The sequence below is a fragment of the Tauraco erythrolophus genome, chromosome 17 (assembly GCF_009769465.1).
Source record: "Tauraco erythrolophus isolate bTauEry1 chromosome 17, bTauEry1.pri, whole genome shotgun sequence".
Classification (NCBI taxonomy): Eukaryota; Metazoa; Chordata; class Aves; order Musophagiformes; family Musophagidae; genus Tauraco; species Tauraco erythrolophus.
Genome location: NC_141481.1, coordinates 7,449,509 through 7,468,272, shown reverse-complemented (window position 1 = coordinate 7,468,272; position 18,764 = coordinate 7,449,509). Strand labels below are relative to the sequence as shown.

The window sequence follows — 18,764 nt, the reverse complement described above, 5'->3', positions numbered from 1 at the left end:
AACACATAACATCGGGGGGGGGGGGGGGGGGGGCGGGGGCAGAGGGCTGTATGAACAGAAGGTGCAAGTATCCAAAGCCACAGATTCCATTTCTACCTTTGTATCTCCTTTGTATTGCTGCAGCATATCATTGAGAGCAGCTGAAACTCGGAGGATCTCAAAACCACAAAAGCCAGCACTGCCACAAGAAAGCCATACCCATCCTCCCACCATCCCCTATACCAAAAGTAAGTGCATGCAACTGGTTCATGAACTACGCTGAGGAACTGCTCTGGCTAAAAGTTAAACTATTTTTAGCCAGGTCAGTTTCCAGCCAGATCAATTACTTTTTCTGAATTGCTTCAAACACACTTGTGCCCATGCAGCAGGAGGCATGAGATTACGTCTTGTGACAAGCGCCAACAATTTAAGCCTAAGTGCAAATATAATTGGGACATTAGAAAGCATTAAGAATAGAAGCTCTCTATGACCACTCGCTTGCAGCATATTCAGGCAACATAAACCACACTAAGGGTATGTCTAGTGAACTACAACATGCTTCTCTTCCAGTCATCTACAAAAGCCATTAACTTGTGGCAGTTTGCTCTTCAGAGAATTCTCACTATTCCCAAAACATGGGAAGAGAAATTATACACCCTTTTATATAGCAAATTCCTTTCTACTATACAAAGGCTCAACCCCTGGCAGTGAGTATCCTCCAAGCATAATGCAAGAGGAAGAGAACACCAAACCACCCTGTTTTATTGGCATTTTCAGTCAGATAAATGATTTCTCAATTGTAGAGTACTACTGGACTGAAGTTAGTGTAATTCTGGGGTTTTTTGTGTGCAAGCCTCCTTGCAAGCTACCTGAACAAAACTAGTTTTTATCACTGTATTGTATTTAAATTTTTGAAAAAGGGAGCTTTGAAGAAATTAATGTGTATCTGATAGCAGACAAAGTATTGCCAGTTCCCCTGCTTCTAACAGGAAAGCCAAGTACAGGCGTTAAACCTCAGTTCTGAGGCAAGTAATTAGGCATAAGGTTGGTTTGCAACATCAGGAGTTCCAAACAGCTGTAGAAGAAAATCTGATAAACCAAACCAAGTGTATTTTCCAGTCATGAACAATAACTACCAAACACATGTAAGCAAAGAGCTTATTTTTATTTCTAAGTAAACTCAAGTTTTGCTCACTTTGGACTGACTGTATTTCGTTTCTTTAAAGACATGCTTTTCAGTTATAAGGGAGGGCAATTAAAGACAATGAACAAAAGAAATGTCCATAATTCATATGCAGTAGTATGAAGTAAGTTAACCAAGCTGTAAAACATTACTTACTAATATGGTTCTCCATTTCTTAAAAACTGTTCTTGCTCCTTGGGACCTGCACTTGCCTTCAACTCCTTCACTATTACCCTTGCTACACTAGTGCCTGTGTAGATCTCTCCAAGCAGAACCTGAAAAAAGATAATCATTGTGTCTTTAATGAGAGGCAAAAAAGTTTTGTAGTTTCCCTGCAAAGAAAAACAAGAGCTAAAAACATGCTCTAAGAAAGATTTTCTGGCTTTTTTGGTCAATGCATGCAGAGCTTTCGTAATTAAACACTCATTACATTTTGATAATTCATCAACACATCAACATTCAGAAAACATGTTTTCTAGTCAAGACCATATATTTACTTAAGATGTTTTTCCTAGAAAGAATTGGTAATAACAGGAATGTACTAATTCAAATCCATACAAGTGAAAATGTCCACCTAGGAAGTACCTCTGGTAAGAAGCTGCACATAAATTAAAGCAGCACTGATTACTGCTGTGATTACAACTAAAAAGTGCATGCAAGAAAACATCTAATATCAACTTCAGTTTTTCTTATCCTATTACTTTTTTTTTTGAGTATCATTTTAAAGGAAAGACAGTAGCGAAGTTCATTAGGAGAAAGACTCCAACTGCAGTACAAAATTAAAAAAAAAACCCACAAACAAAACTTCTCACCTTTCCAAACCAGCCATTTCCAATTTCCTGGATGTAGTTTAGACTCTGACGTGCAACTTGAGACTTTGATCCATCTATCACACACAACGAAACAAATGCAACATGTATCAAACCACTCAGCCAAAGTTAAGGAGGAAATAATAACAGCCAAACTGTTGAGGAAATAATGCAAGTTCCTACAACATTTATTCCCTATTATGTGCGTACATTCAGACTGAGCAGGAAAAACTAGTTAGACATACATCAAGTATGAAGGAAACATTGTGACAATAGCAGTGAAGTGAAACTTTTCTTAGCTCCAGCTTCCAAACCGTATTAGAATACACCCCATATAAAAATGCAGTGATTCTCCTCATGAAAAGTAAACTTTTAATTTTTTAATGCACCCAGTAAGAAAGTGAAAAGGCTGAGTTCTAATTGCAATATAAAAAGCGGATCATACCCTGTATTTAGGTAGAGCAAATCACAGAATAATTTAGGTTGGAAAAGACCTACAGTATCATCTCGTCCAACTATAAACGCAGCCTCAACCACTTCCCTGGGCAGCCTATTCCAACGCTTGACAACCCTTCCGGAGAAGAAATTTTTCCAATATCCAACCTAAACCTCCTCTGGCACAACTTGAGGCCGTTTCCTCTCATCCTACCACTTGTTACTTGGGTAAAGAGACCCCACCTCACTGCAACCTCCTATGATAAGGAGGAGATAAAGCCTCCTCTCATCCTCCTTTTCTCCAGGCTAAGCAACCCCAGTTTCCCCCTGAGCCACTCCTCATGACACTTGTTCTCTAGATCTTTCAACAGCTTTTACCTTAAATAACCTACTTACAAAAGTTCCTTATGTAAATAAAAGTAGAAAACCCAATAGGACACTCATTGCTTGTACATCTCAACAATTATAGTTTATAGAGGGAGAGTTACCATTGTAAGCGAAAGGGTTTGACTGCTTTACTCTTCAGCCCAAATGCCCTACTTACAGCTACCATCTGGAAGGAGGACATTTTCTAACTAAAAATACTTCACGTAAAGAGCCCAGAGAGGGAAAGGATAAAAAACAAGAGCCAGATCTTGTCAGAGGATGGACAGTAACGGTAGAGTAAGAGACTGAGTAGTGTTTAACCCTCTGCTGCCTAACCAGTTAGGAACACTAATAAACAGACGTACACAAAAACTTTCCATCCTTGCTACTTGTCTGATTGAGACTTCTAGCCCACGTTTTCATTTCCATAAACCACATTTACACCAACATTATTTTACTGGAACAGCTATAGCTGTATAATGTACTGTCAACACGCTCCTAAGCACAGAGAAGGCTGTACCAGTACAACTACATTTTTACCAGTGCACCTTACTCAAGTACACTGTCTCACTTCTGGAAAATAACTTCTCCTGACAGAAAGTATAGTTTTAACAATGAAGGCAACGTAGAAGAGCTGACATAAAATTTTTCACAAATTGTTCTCCCACACACATTAAAACACTGAGGAGTAACGTTTCTTTTGTATTACAGGCACATTGACAATTTCTTGAAATTTGTAGGTACAGCAATTTTACTAGAAGCTTCCCTGAACCTCTAATGATTAAGCAACACAAACAATATATGTAAAAATTGTATTTGAAATAGTATGAGAACAACTACTTTATGCTAAACTACGCTTGTAATATTTAAGATGCTTCCATTTCCTTTTACAAAAATCATATTTCAAAGAATACATTCAAAAAAAACCTTTCACATTGGGAAAAGAAATCTACTGCTCTGTCTTACCAATATCACATTTACAGCATGAAAATTTTACAGTGGCGTTAAGAATGTGACGCAGCTGAAACAACGGCACTGCTATCAAGTAAGAGATCTACTCTTGCTTCCATTTAAGACAAACAGCTAAAATCCAGTGACAACTTAGCCATGAAGAAAACCACTAAAGAGCAGACATCACTAACATCCTACAGTCCTTTAAATCCTTCATGTATACAGACGCATAATGGAAGTATTCTAGAGAGGTTTATTTAAGCTCGTTTCATTCTCTTAAGCTACCTTACGCGGCACCCTGCTGTAAGTTAACATTTTTGAAGTACTATTTCATATTTTATCCTATACCCTACAAAATATATTTACTCAGTTATGTAAGTTTGTAACAATCAACTTGTTAAAGTTGAACATAATCAGCTACACTCCATTTTTGACACTGAAATTGCCTACTTTTGGCTTTTCGTTAAAAAACGGTATTTTACCTGGACGAGATGGAAACTGGGAGGGAGTTGGTAAAGCAATATTGGGAACTGAAAGAGTAAACACTTCTGCTGGAGACTGAACAGATGGAGTATCTTCTGCTGGAGGTGTAAAATCTATCTCATCATCAAAGTTATCTTCAAACTCCTGAAAAAAGAAAAATCTTAGTAAACAAGCTGACCTTTGTCTTAAAATTACCACTAATACATTTCTTTTAGTTTCGAATCCGAACATACAAACTTGAATATAACAAATAATCAGCTGAAGGTAAAAGAGTAAACATGACACATTATAAAGAGCTTGATTTTTAAAGGAGATAACCTAATAATATTAAAAGAAATTACCTAAAAAGCTGAAAATTCTTATTCTTAAAATTTTTTAAAGCACTTCATTTGAACGAGCAATGTTAAGCAGGCTTAGCTTGGAGAGTGGGATGGGTTGTGTTTGGTTTTTACTTTAAATGCTATCCCTGGATTTGAACGAATTACCATGAACTGCTGAAGCCAAACATTTTCCATTTAGAAATGAGAGTAAAACTCGATTTTAGGAACAACAATAACGAATATTCCAAAAGTAACTGTTTTCTGATGGTAACAATTTCTCCTCAAGAGTTTTGCTACAGTGGGTATGTATCTTCAGTATTCTTATTTGACAAAAGTGTCTTAAACCTTGTCACCAGATCAAGAAAAACAAATTAAAAGAATACACAGAAAAACAACAAAAATGTTCTTTAACTACAGCAAAATTGTCTCAAACATACTTTTACTACTGACCCTAATAGCTAGTAACAATTTTGGAAAGACATTAAAGATCCCTACTGCAACATGGAGGGTTGCAGCAAGATTTCACAGCATGTAGAAATACAGTTGCTGGCTATTTCAGAAGAGAGAATGTACAGTGACACCAAAGTGCCAGTAACTGCAGAGTATTAACACAAATAATCAAGAATTCTGGATATCAGAATGCAGCTAAGAATACCACTTGTATATTTGTAATTTCAAGATGCTTACCTTGAAATCTATCTCAGGGTCTTTACAGCAGGAGACACAGTTCGCAAGCAGTATTACCAGTACTACTAGAGTACATATAGACAGAATCAGAAAAGATGAGGAAACTTCAGGTGTAGCTCCTTCTCCTGGAAACAAACATGTATGTAGTACTACATAAATATGTTAAATGTTTTAAGAAGTTCCTTCAAAACATAGTACCTATCTGCGTTTATTTAAAAGATGGAGTTTGAACATTTAACTCTGTCGATATGATCAAAAATAAGAACAGAAAGGACATACTGGCAAAATACCTCTGTGCTCTACCACCTGCCTGCACCGTTCTGGACTTACTTGATTCAAGCTCAGGAGCCAAAGTCAGCTTGATTTACCAGAGTAGGTGATGAACAGCGATAGCCCTAAGTCTCAGAATTCTGTTTAAGTTGACAAATTTGTGTAGGTATCTAAACACGGATATTAGAAAACTGGTCTTTTTGAAGACATTTCCCATGAGCCAAAACACCTGTCCTAACAGACAAGGCAGCTGGAAGGAATCCTCACAAACTGCACAAATTTACAACATAAGGCAGTCCTCTGTCTTTCACGACTAATGACATTCTGCCAAACATACAAGTTGCTTTTGCAAGTGCCATGGATCTAATTGGCTCCACCTCCATTTCTTGTGATTCCTTAGGTGACTTCAATAATTTTAGACATGATTTCTAACCATTTCGCAAACACACTTCCAAACAATTTTCCAAAATTTTATATATAAATGTTCTACAACAATTTTTATAAGATTGAGTCAGGTTATTATTACTCACACAGGATCAAATGCCTCAAATGGCATTTAAAAAAAATTTTAAGTCTTTGCCAGGGGAATTAAACCTATATTCATCCCTGTTTTGATCTGAAGTGGACAACAATGATATGTAGTTCCCTAGGAGATCTCAGTACACATTTTGAGGGTTTGGATTTTTGTTGTGTCTTTTTAAACAGGTACAGGTACTGCCACAGGGAACTGGAAGAGTAGTTGCACCGTATCTGATTAAAATATATTTAGATATTACACCAGTTTTAAACAATGTCATGTGACTTGCACTGACTGGATTTTTTAGGGCACATCTAAGTATCAATGGTAAAGTCTGGCAACAGAATACCATACAAACGATGCCTCAAAAATAAAGAAAAATCAGAAGTTGATCACTAGTTAAGGGACATACAAACTTATATTTTAGATCTTAAAAAAAACCCACCACAACAAAAAGTAATTAAGAGATTTCCAGATCACGTATTTTCTGTACGATAAATTAGAAATTTTATCTATATAACAATAAAAGTTAACCAAAATAGGAAGGCTTTCAAACAAGTGATATTGTTTTCTAGTTTCCACACTAGCTCTGGCATTCTAACCTCAATAGAGAACATGAATACTCCACTTGTAGATATTATATATTGTTCAAACGCAGATCAACCACGACACAAGGCTACTCACTACCTTTTAGTAAAAATTCTGAAGAGGAAAAAAAAATCTCTGAAGAGGACTCTCAGTGGAACAATTCACATTCATTTAAATCAAGTCTTCTACATAATGCCGGTATATTTTTCCATTTGTAAGCAACAAGAAGAAAAAAAGGGAAAGTAGCAGCTGATTTATGTTTACTTCCTTTAGATGTTCAGTAACTTACTAAGGAGATTGAAAATGACCTAAACCACAAAACATAAATATTTTGTGAAGTCATTAGCTAAATTACTGTAACACACACGGAGGCAATATAGCTTTAGATAAAATTGAAGAGATTTCTTTGAACTTTTAACTGAAACCAAATAATAAAAGGTAGCTTTACTACAAAAAGGTAAACATAAATATGTTACCATAACAAATTAAAATTACTTTCACAACATTTTTCCAAAACCACTCCACCTAATTTCCAAACAACTTCCTCACCTTCACCACTAACTTCACCGAAACGAGAAGTCAACTCACCACAGACCATCTATGGAACAGATGCAGGTTTTCCCTGACTAATAAACACCCATTAACACATCACCACAATTACAATATATATTCCTCTCAGTAGAAAATCGAGACTCCTGAACCCCCCAGAACATTTCATCCAGTGAGCCAGATGCATTTGGGAAAGTTAACCAAGCAAAAGGACCCTGCACTTGGCCTTGTTGAACTTGATGAGGTTCTCACAGGCCCACCTCTCCAGCCTGTCAAGGTCCCTCTGGATGGCATCCAGTCCCTCCAGCATGTTCACCACACCATGCAGCTTGGTGTCATCAGCAAACTTGCTGAGGGTGCACTCAATCCCACTGTCCACATGTCCTGGTTTTGACTGGGACAGAGTTAGTTTTTCTTTTTAGCAGCTAGAACAGCTCTGTGTTTTGGTTTTAGTCTGGGATTCATTATGAGAAGAATGCTGATAGCACACTGATGTTTATAGTTGGCACTGAGACATCAAGGACTTTTCAGCTTCTCATGTTTTGCCCGTGTGCAGGAGCACGACAGGCTCGGGGGGTTACACAGCTGGGACAAAGGGTCCACAGCTCCTGTTGTGATTTGAACTTAGACTTATGATTGAGGGCTAAATTGGCCAATTAAGTATTCCATACCATGCAACGCCATGCACAGTTTATAAAGGAGGGTTGACCGTGAAGAAGAGCTCTTGCTCTGCCAGGGGCTGGCGTGCTCTCTCACTCTTTTTGGGCCTTTTGCTGTTCTGGAATCGTTGGTGTTGGGACTTGCCTGTTTCAGGAACGTCTGTCAGGATGGGACAGGCGTTGGTCACTGAGTGGTGAGCAATTATACCGTGCATCACTTGTTTGTATACATTATGATTATACATATATATTCATATGTTATTAATATTATTACTTTTAATTTTATATTACTATTATTATTCAATTGTCCTTATCTCATCCCACAGGTCTTCTTCCCTTTTCCCCTTTAACTCTACTCCTCATTCCCCCAGAATGGAAGAGAGTGAGCGAGTGGCTGCGTGGCATTTAGTCACGGGCTGGGCTAAACTACACCACCATGTTGCTGACAAGATGTTAAACAGAGCTGCACCCAACACCAACCCCCAAGGAACACCACTTGTCACTGGTCTCCACCTGGACGTTGAGTCATTGACCACAACTCTTTGAGTGCGACCATCCAGCCAATTCCTTATCCACCAAGTGGTCCGTCCATCTAAGTGTCTTATACAAGTTACGCTCTTGCCCATAACGTGACCATCTCCTTTTATTGCTGCTGTTCATTATGTTACTTCCCAACCTTACAGACGTTTTATAGTTCCCAAGAAAATAAAGTGTGTGAACTAACAGCAACTAATTGGAGAAAGTAAAAAAATTTAAAAAAAAAAAAGAAAGCAAAAAAGCCAAGATCACCTTTGAAAAGGCAGCTAACCATTATCAGTTCATTAGAAAGATGGAAGCCATCTAAAGTTGCAAAAGCACAAGGAAAATTTCACATATAAAGTTATAAAAAGATGCTTTAATACAAGAAAAGTGCCAATTATCATGGGCAAGTTTCTGCAACACTTAACAGAACAGCATTTCAGATGACTCATATAAGAGCTTCTTACTAAGAATTAGAGAATCCATCTCTATTTGGATAAACTTTGAAGTCTCTCACATAGTCATTAATAAGTGATATTTTTTAATTTGCACTTCTTTTTAAAAAAATTAATGTAAAATTAAGTATAAAATGATGACAACCTAAAATTTATTACAAGTGAAGTTATTTTAATAGCTTGCATAAATACATATTCAATGATGGAAGTCACTGATTAAGTATTGGAACTGCTGTTTGACAAAGCGCTGAAAAAAACCTGCTGCAATATAACCTCTTCTGCATTTTTCAACTATTTCCATCTAATGATTAATTCACGGAAGCTTAGTAAAATGACTCGGAACTGAAATGGTAGATGTTTAGTACCTCCTTTTGTTTGTACTTTGTGAAAGTATGAAGGAACAACGGCTGTTATTCTTATCAGATCCTGACTGAAAAAGCAACCAGAAAGAAATCTGTCCAATGAAACACAGAGGACCATTTTATACAGTTCTTACAGGAAACAGTTTCCTTTTATTAAAAAACTGTTAAAATATATTGTAAATGTAATTAAATTTAATTTAAACCTAGATAAAAAATATCCAACAAATATCACTCAGAATTTCATAATGAATGCAGAAGTTAAGAATCTTAGCATAATAGATTCTATAAATTAGAGAATTTAATAAATTTACTCAGCATATAATCTCAGTTCAAAAACCTACCATATTTAAAGTAACCCTACACAGTAACAACCTACTACATCTTAATACCTATCCAGAAGTCAGAATCTGTTCTTTAAGATGGAACTGCAGAACAGATGCAAAAAATACCACATATAAAACGCCAACACCATAAGGCTTCCTGTCAGTTAATACAAACAGTCTAAACTACTTTCGTCTGGTATATCCAGACTACTTAAGGTAGAGGCCCGGATTATATCGCTGCTGTATTCAAATAAGCAGGAGATGCTGTGTGCCTGTGTTACTAGGTGTTACTGCAAGGTTAATACAACATAATGCTTTGCAAAGAACTCTGCTAGTAAACGGTCCATCTCAAAACAGTACCTGGATGAGCTTAAATTATCAACACAGAAAATAAGGTCTTTTTTCAAAGTCTCAGAGTATTAAACACTGATTCTGTGCTGTTATTTACCAACTTTTAAAAAGCACATGGTGTCATAAACAATTCAAAGCCATGGCTGGGGTAGGTATTTAATTAACAGCTATGGAAGCAGATTCTTCAGCGCCTCTGAAAACTGCCATTTCACAAGCAAGTTTTACACTAAAGCCTAAATTTGAGCACAGCACATCTGAAGTCAAACCCTGTTTGCAGGCAAATACACGAACATGCTCGCTGAAAAAACAATGATAAATTATGTTGGCATTCTCAGGATCAAGTACAGACATGAGAACGCACACTTCAGTACATAATAGCATGTTTCAAGGGGTGGAAAAATGTTATTTTCATACAAAGTACATTTCAAAGCAATTTATATAGGTCAGAATTCTCTATACCTCCCTAAGTTTCTTTCAAGTCCACTTTCTTCACAAAATAGCTCACTGACTATCAAACACAACAAGTTTGTTTCTCACTAGAATTGGTTTCCATCTCTATCCAGTTTCCCAGTCTGCCTACAATATTCTCAAATATCCATCTAAGTCACCCCCCTGTGGCATCCTTTGCTATCACTAATCAGGAGCAACAGGAACACCAGCTAAGCCCAATGGTCCATCCACGTCCACTGAGCCACCACTCAGAACGACACAGGACCAGCTGTGACTGCCTGGCCACACAAGGGATGGCAGGCTCGACTTTCTCCTGTGACCAGATTATGGAAGGCCATGACACTTAAACTCTGACACTCAAATTTGGTTCAGTGTGATTAATCACGCTATTAAGGTCTCAACCTTCAGGAAACTGGGCTGAAAATGCACGACACTACACAGTTCTAGGCTTGGAGAAAGAAGAAAAGCAGATGTAGATGACAGACATTACCGATTACACTGATAACAGACATTCACCACCGTGATAAAGCAGCGCAAGGCCCAGATAAATTCAGCATTATTAGGGCACAGTGAGCTTCACGGGAGCATCTGATTTTAAGCTACTGGCACAGCAGTTGCCATGCGACAACAGTCTCACTGCATAAGCAGGAGCCTCTTTTCTTTCAAGAGCAGCTAAATAACTGGCAGTTCTGCACTAACAGCTGTAACTGTTTCCAGCACAAATCAAGCATGACAGCACTCACTTAAACCTGTCTCTTGGACACTCTCAAATTATACGATCATGAACCGAGATGTCACTTTACGACAAGTTGGAACACAGCAGCCTTTAAAATACTAATGAAGGACCAAAGCTAACTTTGCTCCCTAGCTACTTCCACAATATCTTCCATAAACTTGATCAGTTTACTTACTCCCCATTTAGCAGATGTTAACATAACCAGATTCAAGTGTATTATCACCCTAATTTATAGTGGTTTTGATAAATATGATTTTAAAAGCCATCCCAACTTTCCTAAATAAAGCCATCATTCTCTTCTATGCTAGCAATAAAGTGGGAAAATATTCTCAATTCCTACCCAGTTCTTCACAAATGGGATTGAGGTCATTATCTTTTCCTGACAAAGGGTTTCTCCTGCATTTATTTACTCCCTGAAACCTTCAGAGGTTTGTCACTAATAGGCACAGAACCAACACGTATACAACCAGCCCTATAAATTCTGAAGGCTTACGGCTAACAGGTAGAATACTAAAACAAAAACCTATTCAAAACAATTTTAGACATATCTATTGTGTAATGTCTCATTTGTATAACAGAGTAAAGCACAACATGCATTGCAACTTCTGTATTTCACAAAAAAACAAAACAACCAAACTCAAGAGCACATTCCATTAGCTACTGCATTCCCACCATCTCAAATTTTACTGCTATGCTCCATTTAACAGCTAAGACAAAAAAAACGCATCACTTTTGAGAATAAGTTTCGGCAGAAACATGTGCAGTACCATCATTTAGTTGTGCTACACTATATTACAATAGGATTTAAAATACTATATTAGAACTCCATTCAAATCACCATGAACCTTCAACCAAGACAAAACAGAAGCAGGCAAAAACTTCGCACAAGTTTTGAAGGAGTGTTACTTGCACTTCAGACATTCCTCTGGAAAAAAAAGTGAAGATAATTTTAGGACAAGAGAGGCACTCCAAATTCCAATCAGCCCTTTCATCTGAATGACCATTACCAGTACAACAAGAAGAAACATCTCCAAGATCTCAGATGACTTTCATTGACTTGATGTCCTCAACGCAATGACAGCACCTTAATGAAATCTAAAACTGTTTCCAAATGCCCAAAATATTTCAAGCAGAGACTGGAAATGTTTCTTCACTGAGCAAATCCCTAAGAATAGACATATATAACACTCCTTACTGGACTTAACGAGATTCTCAGTTTATACCTCAACTCTTCAGCTTTCAGATTTTTAGTACTTATTGCCATTCACAGAAAACACAAATGTTTAAAGTTTTAAAATAATAAAAATAATCTGGAACAAGCTATTGAAAATTTTATTAGTTGTAGAGAGTTATTTCAAAAGCCTATCCTCTCATGACATTATTACTACCCTTACATAGGATAATGCAAAGTTTGCATAACAAGTAACCTTCAGTATGGATATTACAAATATATCTTTATGCAAAAGCACTTTATCACCTGATTTTATTTTCCCTTCTTCCTTATAACTGTGGAAAATCCTAATTACAAGATACAGTCTCAAGAAAAAACCTCTTAAGGACTTAAAACTACAGCTGTCCAAGTTACTTGTGCACACTTGCTTTTAATCTTTCTGAATACAAAAGCAGTAATTAACAGCTTGTCAATAAAACTCTTTCCTGCCTAAATCTCAATTGTGTTACATGGCCTAAATCAAAGTCTCACACTTTGAAAGATGTAAGACAAGACTGTCAGAGGTACCGAAACAAAAAATAAACAAAAAAAAAATCACATATCAGTTACTCTGTTACTATACTCTTGTAGATAGAAATTGAAACATTTCACAGCTCTACTCAACTTGTCCATTACAATCCCTATCTTGTCCTACAACTATTATTTAAGACCCTCATGGGGAACATGGGTAGGATGAAAGGCCAATACATGTGCACAGATAATTCAATTCTTTTGAAAAACCACCAGCTTTTCTTCTTTACAACAGTTAATCATCAGAAGTAAGGGTAACAAACACAGCAAGTGGCAATTTCCTGCAGAGTTTTCCATGAAGCAATAAAAACAGAGCTCTGACACACTCTTCCAACCCCCTTTGTGTTCTGGATATAGTTCTACAGTGAGAAAAGCCAGTTTCACAGTTAAATGTGTCTTGTGGACACGTGACCCTGAAATCATTGCTGTCCTATGCAACAAGTTACGCTACTTTGAAGAAAAAACATTAGCTACTTCATATCACAACTGGATGCATAACTATGTCAACAATTCTCGGCAAATTATCTCCGTCCTCCACTTTGTCCTTACAAAGAATACAAGAAGTCTATCCTGCACCCTAAGCCAACACTTTTTCAAACTATTTCATCTCCTGTTCCCCCTAAGTATTTTTACATCATGCTTCAAATAAGCTTCTACAGCTGCTGAAGTCCAATTTGTCCATAAGGGTGGCACAGGTTACACATCCCAAGGTAAGAACATCCAGGGCAACGCTGGATTCTCATGTAGTACAGCATCCTCAGAACAACACAGCTGCCATTCTTATTTTTTCTGAACACTTGTCCTGGCCTGAGTGTTGGCTGAATAGTTAGTAACTAGTAAATGTGAACTCACATTGGTTTTACATTTCTCTCCTTATTCTATTACCCTACAAGTCTTCCCAGTAATGTCAAGGAATTACTCACACAACAGCATACTGCTCAACTTTAATAAGGACTAAATATAGGCTAGTACTTATAAGTGTTTACAGAGCGAGATGTGTTTGAAGTTTCAGTGTTAAAATAGCATGTTTGCACAAAAGCATCTTAAGACAAGGTAAAAAATATACATGTTAAATAACTGTGTGCCCTATGCCTTCACAACAGTTTCTGGAAAATCTAGGTAGCATTATCATCTTGAAAAGGTACCATCTGATTCTTAAGAGTGTACGTGTGTATATATATATATATATATATACACACACATAATTCTGCAGAGCACACTTTATTCTGTACTGCTCGATGTTGGTTTTGACAATCTATTTCTGCTCAAGTACGGTATGTTTTCATCTGCTCTACCATTTCTCCAACACTCAGGCACAAGAGTTGTAGAGGGTTTTTTTAAACAGGGCAGACCACAATCATTTAAAGAAGCATGAGAAGATTACGCATCACGGTATCTCAAATCATCAGAAGTACCCCCACGGAAACCAAAACATCAGGATCTCTTTGTCCCACTGACAGGAATACAACCTATTAAGATGTACTGGTTTTGAAGAGACTAATATCTTTCAGTTCATGTGAAAGGAATCCCTACATGCAACCTTCATGTGACAGGATTTTCAAGAATTTTGATTTTACAGTAGATGCATTTCCAACTCCGATGTACGACTGAGTTAAGAAATGTGGGAAAGAAAAAAGAAGCAGCACTTTGCCAAAAGAGTTTATTCAGCTCTATTTCTCATCCCTATTCATAGCCAAAGGTTCCCTAGGAAGAAGAACAGGCCATAGGATGAAGGACTGACTTTGGAGAACTGGATCTGGTCTGCAGGCTGAAAGCTTAAAAGTCAGCACTCAGAAGAGTCTACTGTTAAAATTTTCTATACCTCTTTCATACTAAAGAAGTTTCAGGGCATAAAGTTAATCCTAAAAAAGTCGCGTCACTGTCAAGTCACTGCAGAGATGTTTCCTTACCACTAAGGAAACTTTCCTAAGTGTAGTAGTGTTGGACAGGGTGTTGCTTTGTACCAGCATTTCATACTGAAAATCCCCCAGAAGACAACACACTGACATAACTCGCTTCACACCAGGCTACACATGTAGACTGAAACAGCTATCCTGACACTCTGTATATTCCTGATTATAAAAGTGTCTACAAAACATTTCCGCTATCACTGATGTTGCTCAAGACCTTTCATAAGCGCAGCACAACGAAAACAAAGAGTTTATACAGAGCAGTAAGAGCATGGAAGCTATTGCAAATTGTATCCAGAAACATATCAAGCTCCAGATACTAGATGCACACACCAAACAAAGGCAGACTCAAAATAAAATGGAAGGAACACTCTAGTATTCCATGAGCTGTTCTCCTGCTGCAAAACTAGAGTATTAGGACTGAAACAGAACTGTCATTTTTGCAGCCTCTGACATTATACTGACTGAGGGTCCCTTTATCCTGCACAGGCAAACCATGTGTGGGCAGTGACGAAACCACACTACAGCGAATGTCCAGAAAATTGCTTCTATTCCAATTTGTCCAACAGTTTTTCAGTAGCCCCCCAAAATATAACTTTGTGTTCTGTGCTTTCCAAATAAAATGCTGGATCTATGTAACACAAACTCTTTTTGTTTTTTCAGGATCTGAGGCAAAATCAGCACTAACTAATGGGCCCTTTCAAATCAATGACCTGTGCCTGACGCTATGACAATATACCTTTAGACTGCCTCTGATCAGTGCTATCTTAACATGCTGAGGTATTCATACCTGAGGCATTATCAAATACACCCAAGCATTCAAGATGTGAGAAACAACTTCAGAAAATGAAGTCCTCCTTTAAGGACCGCTTTAGTTGTAGAAAAGTCCAGCCACTTTACAGCCAGAGGCAGAGAAAGTAGACCAAGCCTGTGAACAAAGCCTTGCATGGAACATCCCTGCAGGTCAAAAAGTCAGAGTTGGCTTCTTACCTCAGAGTCACACTCAGAGATAGAAACAAAAGATAAAAGACAACTTAGCAGCTCTACCTCTAAAATTATTAGGCGTCTCGGACAGAAGCTAGAAGAAGAAATACAGGGACAAGAAAACAAGTTTAGTGCTTGAAAGGAGGAGGAAAGATAGACCACTCCCAAGAAAAGCATATACCACTAATTAAAATCCCTACTCTACAAGAAAGACTGTTCTTAACTTCAAGTGATCCAAGTCGCTCACTTGTATACACTTAGAAAATTGCTGTTCTCATTATACGCAAGTGTCACATACATTTTATGTTGTACCAAACCGCAGGCCACATCTCAAAGTTTTAACTTGTCCTCTATGGCCAGTTGACTATACTAGATATAGGTGTGTGAAGATCTAGATACTCCAGATGTATGTCTGGATACTACACACCAATTTCTAAATGTCTTTACTGGCATTGTACACGACCAAGCTCATCAGCAAGGACTCACTGCCATGTCATTCAGCCGGTGCAGGAGGGAAGTCCCAAGACTGAAGTTCTCAGCACAAAGACAGAAACATGTAGGCATCAGTCCAGTAGCCTCAATTCAACTGAACAGAATGTGTAATTCATTGCAAATGTAAAACTGAACACACCTGCTAAAAACGCTACCACCTATTCAAGTTTTATTGGAAAATAAGAATAGGTTGGAGTCCCTGTTACTTTGTACTTGCAAAGACTTCATATAGCACAGAGATGATAGAAACACTCCATCTGACATTACACACGTACCCTTATTCAGATTCTTGGCTTTCTTGGAGAGGCAGGTGAATTAAGGTCAAGTGTGGAAATCCAAGTCAGAATAACAGAAAGAGAGCCTGAATGTAAATGTAAAGCTTCAGCACAGCAAAGCAGACATGTCAGATTATAATGTACTATGTTTGGCTGCAAAATACTGCTGCTAAAAAGTATTTCCCAAATGCCCTTACTTCAGCCAAACAGTACTAAAAGAACTACTTTCCAGTAGACCTGCCCCGAGCTTTCACCTCCAGCATCAAGCGAAACCTTAAATTCAGAACTATCACAGTACGTATCAGTATACTCATTTTCCAGTCACAGAATAAATTAAATCTAAGTTGGTCAAAGTATTTTTAGCTAGCAGCATCTTCAACATCTTGGTTTTCCTATATTCTACAGTAATCGCTATGAACCCTACCAGAGGAACAGTTAAAGCCTATTTCCTTTACCTCCTCTCCTCATTGCTGATAAGATAAAAAATTAAATTAGTTTAGAAGTATAACCTCCAAAATGCAAGATGAATTAGAACACATCATCGATGCACGCCTTCATCTGCAAACACTATGAAGCCATACTTAAAAAGAGCAGCATCATTCATCTCGATCAAGGCCCGGGGAACTCGACAGTTCCCCAGCCGTACAGTCTGGCATGCTTCCACAGCAGTTCCACAAAATGGAGCATTTTTGAACAAGGAATCCAATCTAGTCTTGCTAGAACCTGCCCATCACCACTTCCTGCTTTCCAGCTTCCTCCTCAAAAGGAAAGTTAATTTTACAGGTATATTCTGTGAACTATTCTGTGAAGTTCACAACAACTACAGACACCTTCCTCCTTTTTCTGTGGATTCCCACCTTTCCTGTAACAAGCTCAGGGCAATGCACATCAAAATGTTTCTTCATTGTCAAAGAAGCAACTCTTCCTGCTACATGACGAAATGCAGGATTCTGAAATAATTCTGAAACCAGTTACTAATTATTTTTATGAAAAGCCCATTAAATTCTTCACAAGTTTACAACTCGCACATATCAGACTGAGCGTTACAGAGAACTGGAAAAACTGCCAAGGCCCAGAATGGAGATCACCAGTGATTGCCAGTCCCACTAAATCAAAGCAACCTGTCATGGGACATGAGAGAGAAATTCACAAAGTGGCTGAAGCTGGTTTTAAACACAACTCATGATTCTTAATCCAGCAAAATAAAGTCACAGTTTTGTCTTCTAGACAGGTTATAAAATGTGCCTAGTATGACAGAGAAGGTTTGAGACAAAATAGTCTCATTGCCATCCACTGGTAAGCTATTCAAAGGAAGGAAAAAAAAAAAAGTCTTGTAGCTTTCTAACTGGTTACTGCTGTAGTGGTGATATGGGGCACGTTGCAGACTAAGAACGTGCTGCACGCAAACCCATGTGCACACCTTATTTCCTTCAGTACGAAGTCTTCCCAGCAAAAGTGATGCCAGTGAAACTGGAAAAGATTCTTCTTGAGGCCTTAAAGGTTTAATTACTAAATATCTGTCAATAAAATAACCCAAATACATTGATTTCTACCGTATCTTTGCCCATATAGTAGTAAGCAGCAGTTTCATTTCCTGAAGTTCACTGGGTTTTCCATGACAAGATTTGGCATGGTTTGCTAAACTTCAGATAACATCCCATGTAAACATACTTTAAGCTAAAATTATAACCAAAGCCAACAGATAAAATTACAATACCTCATTAATTTTGTATTAGTCCAATATTACAACATCATAGGTACTTCTCTTATACTACACCTAACATACCTGATTCAGCCTTTAAAAAAAACAAACCAAAATTAAAAAAAACAATACTTTAATTTGCCTGCATTTTGTCCAATCAACTTTTCATTCTGAGAATGAAGCTTTTTACCAGTGCCATGGAAGTTACATTTTGGTCTTCCAGCTTTGTAAGGTACATAGCATAGTCCTGACAGCAAAGAGGAATTTTTATTTTAAAAAAAGAGAGAACACTGGGTGGAGACACTCTAGCATCCACCTTTACATAGAAAAATTAACCCCATTTCAGGATAAGTAAGACACAGAAAAGGCAGAAAAGACCTTCCTCCACACATAACTGATTCTGCTGTCTTACCTTACAGTTTGATGAGAACTTCATATTATTTGGACAAACTTCAAGTATTTCATAAATGAGAAAACTATCATTTAGTCTCAAAGGAAATACAGATTTGACTGACAGTTTTCTTTTTTACAGAAGTTAACTTCTACAGAAAGTAAGAAAGACCACAAAGAAGGCTGATGGAGGGAGCAATTGATGAACAATTCAGAAGAAGAAGAAGAATTTCTTCTTGGGAAGAAAAGTAACTGGGAAAGAGACATAGGTCAAAAAA

General features: G+C 37.6%; 1 protein-coding gene across 1 annotated transcript in view; it reads right to left on the bottom strand.

Moving 5' to 3' along the window:
• The window catches only part of LMTK2 (lemur tail kinase 2), a 42,025-nt gene that overhangs the window by 22,159 nt on the left and 1,102 nt on the right, over positions 1 to 18,764 (bottom strand). The window contains exons 2-5 of the mRNA XM_086622485.1: positions 5,214 to 5,338; positions 4,206 to 4,350; positions 1,975 to 2,048; positions 1,319 to 1,437 (exon numbers count right to left, since the gene is read on the bottom strand). Of these exons, the coding sequence (XP_086478611.1) occupies positions 1,319 to 1,437; positions 1,975 to 2,048; positions 4,206 to 4,350; positions 5,214 to 5,338 (463 nt within the window). The remainder of the gene's footprint in view (positions 1 to 1,318; positions 1,438 to 1,974; positions 2,049 to 4,205; positions 4,351 to 5,213; positions 5,339 to 18,764) is intronic.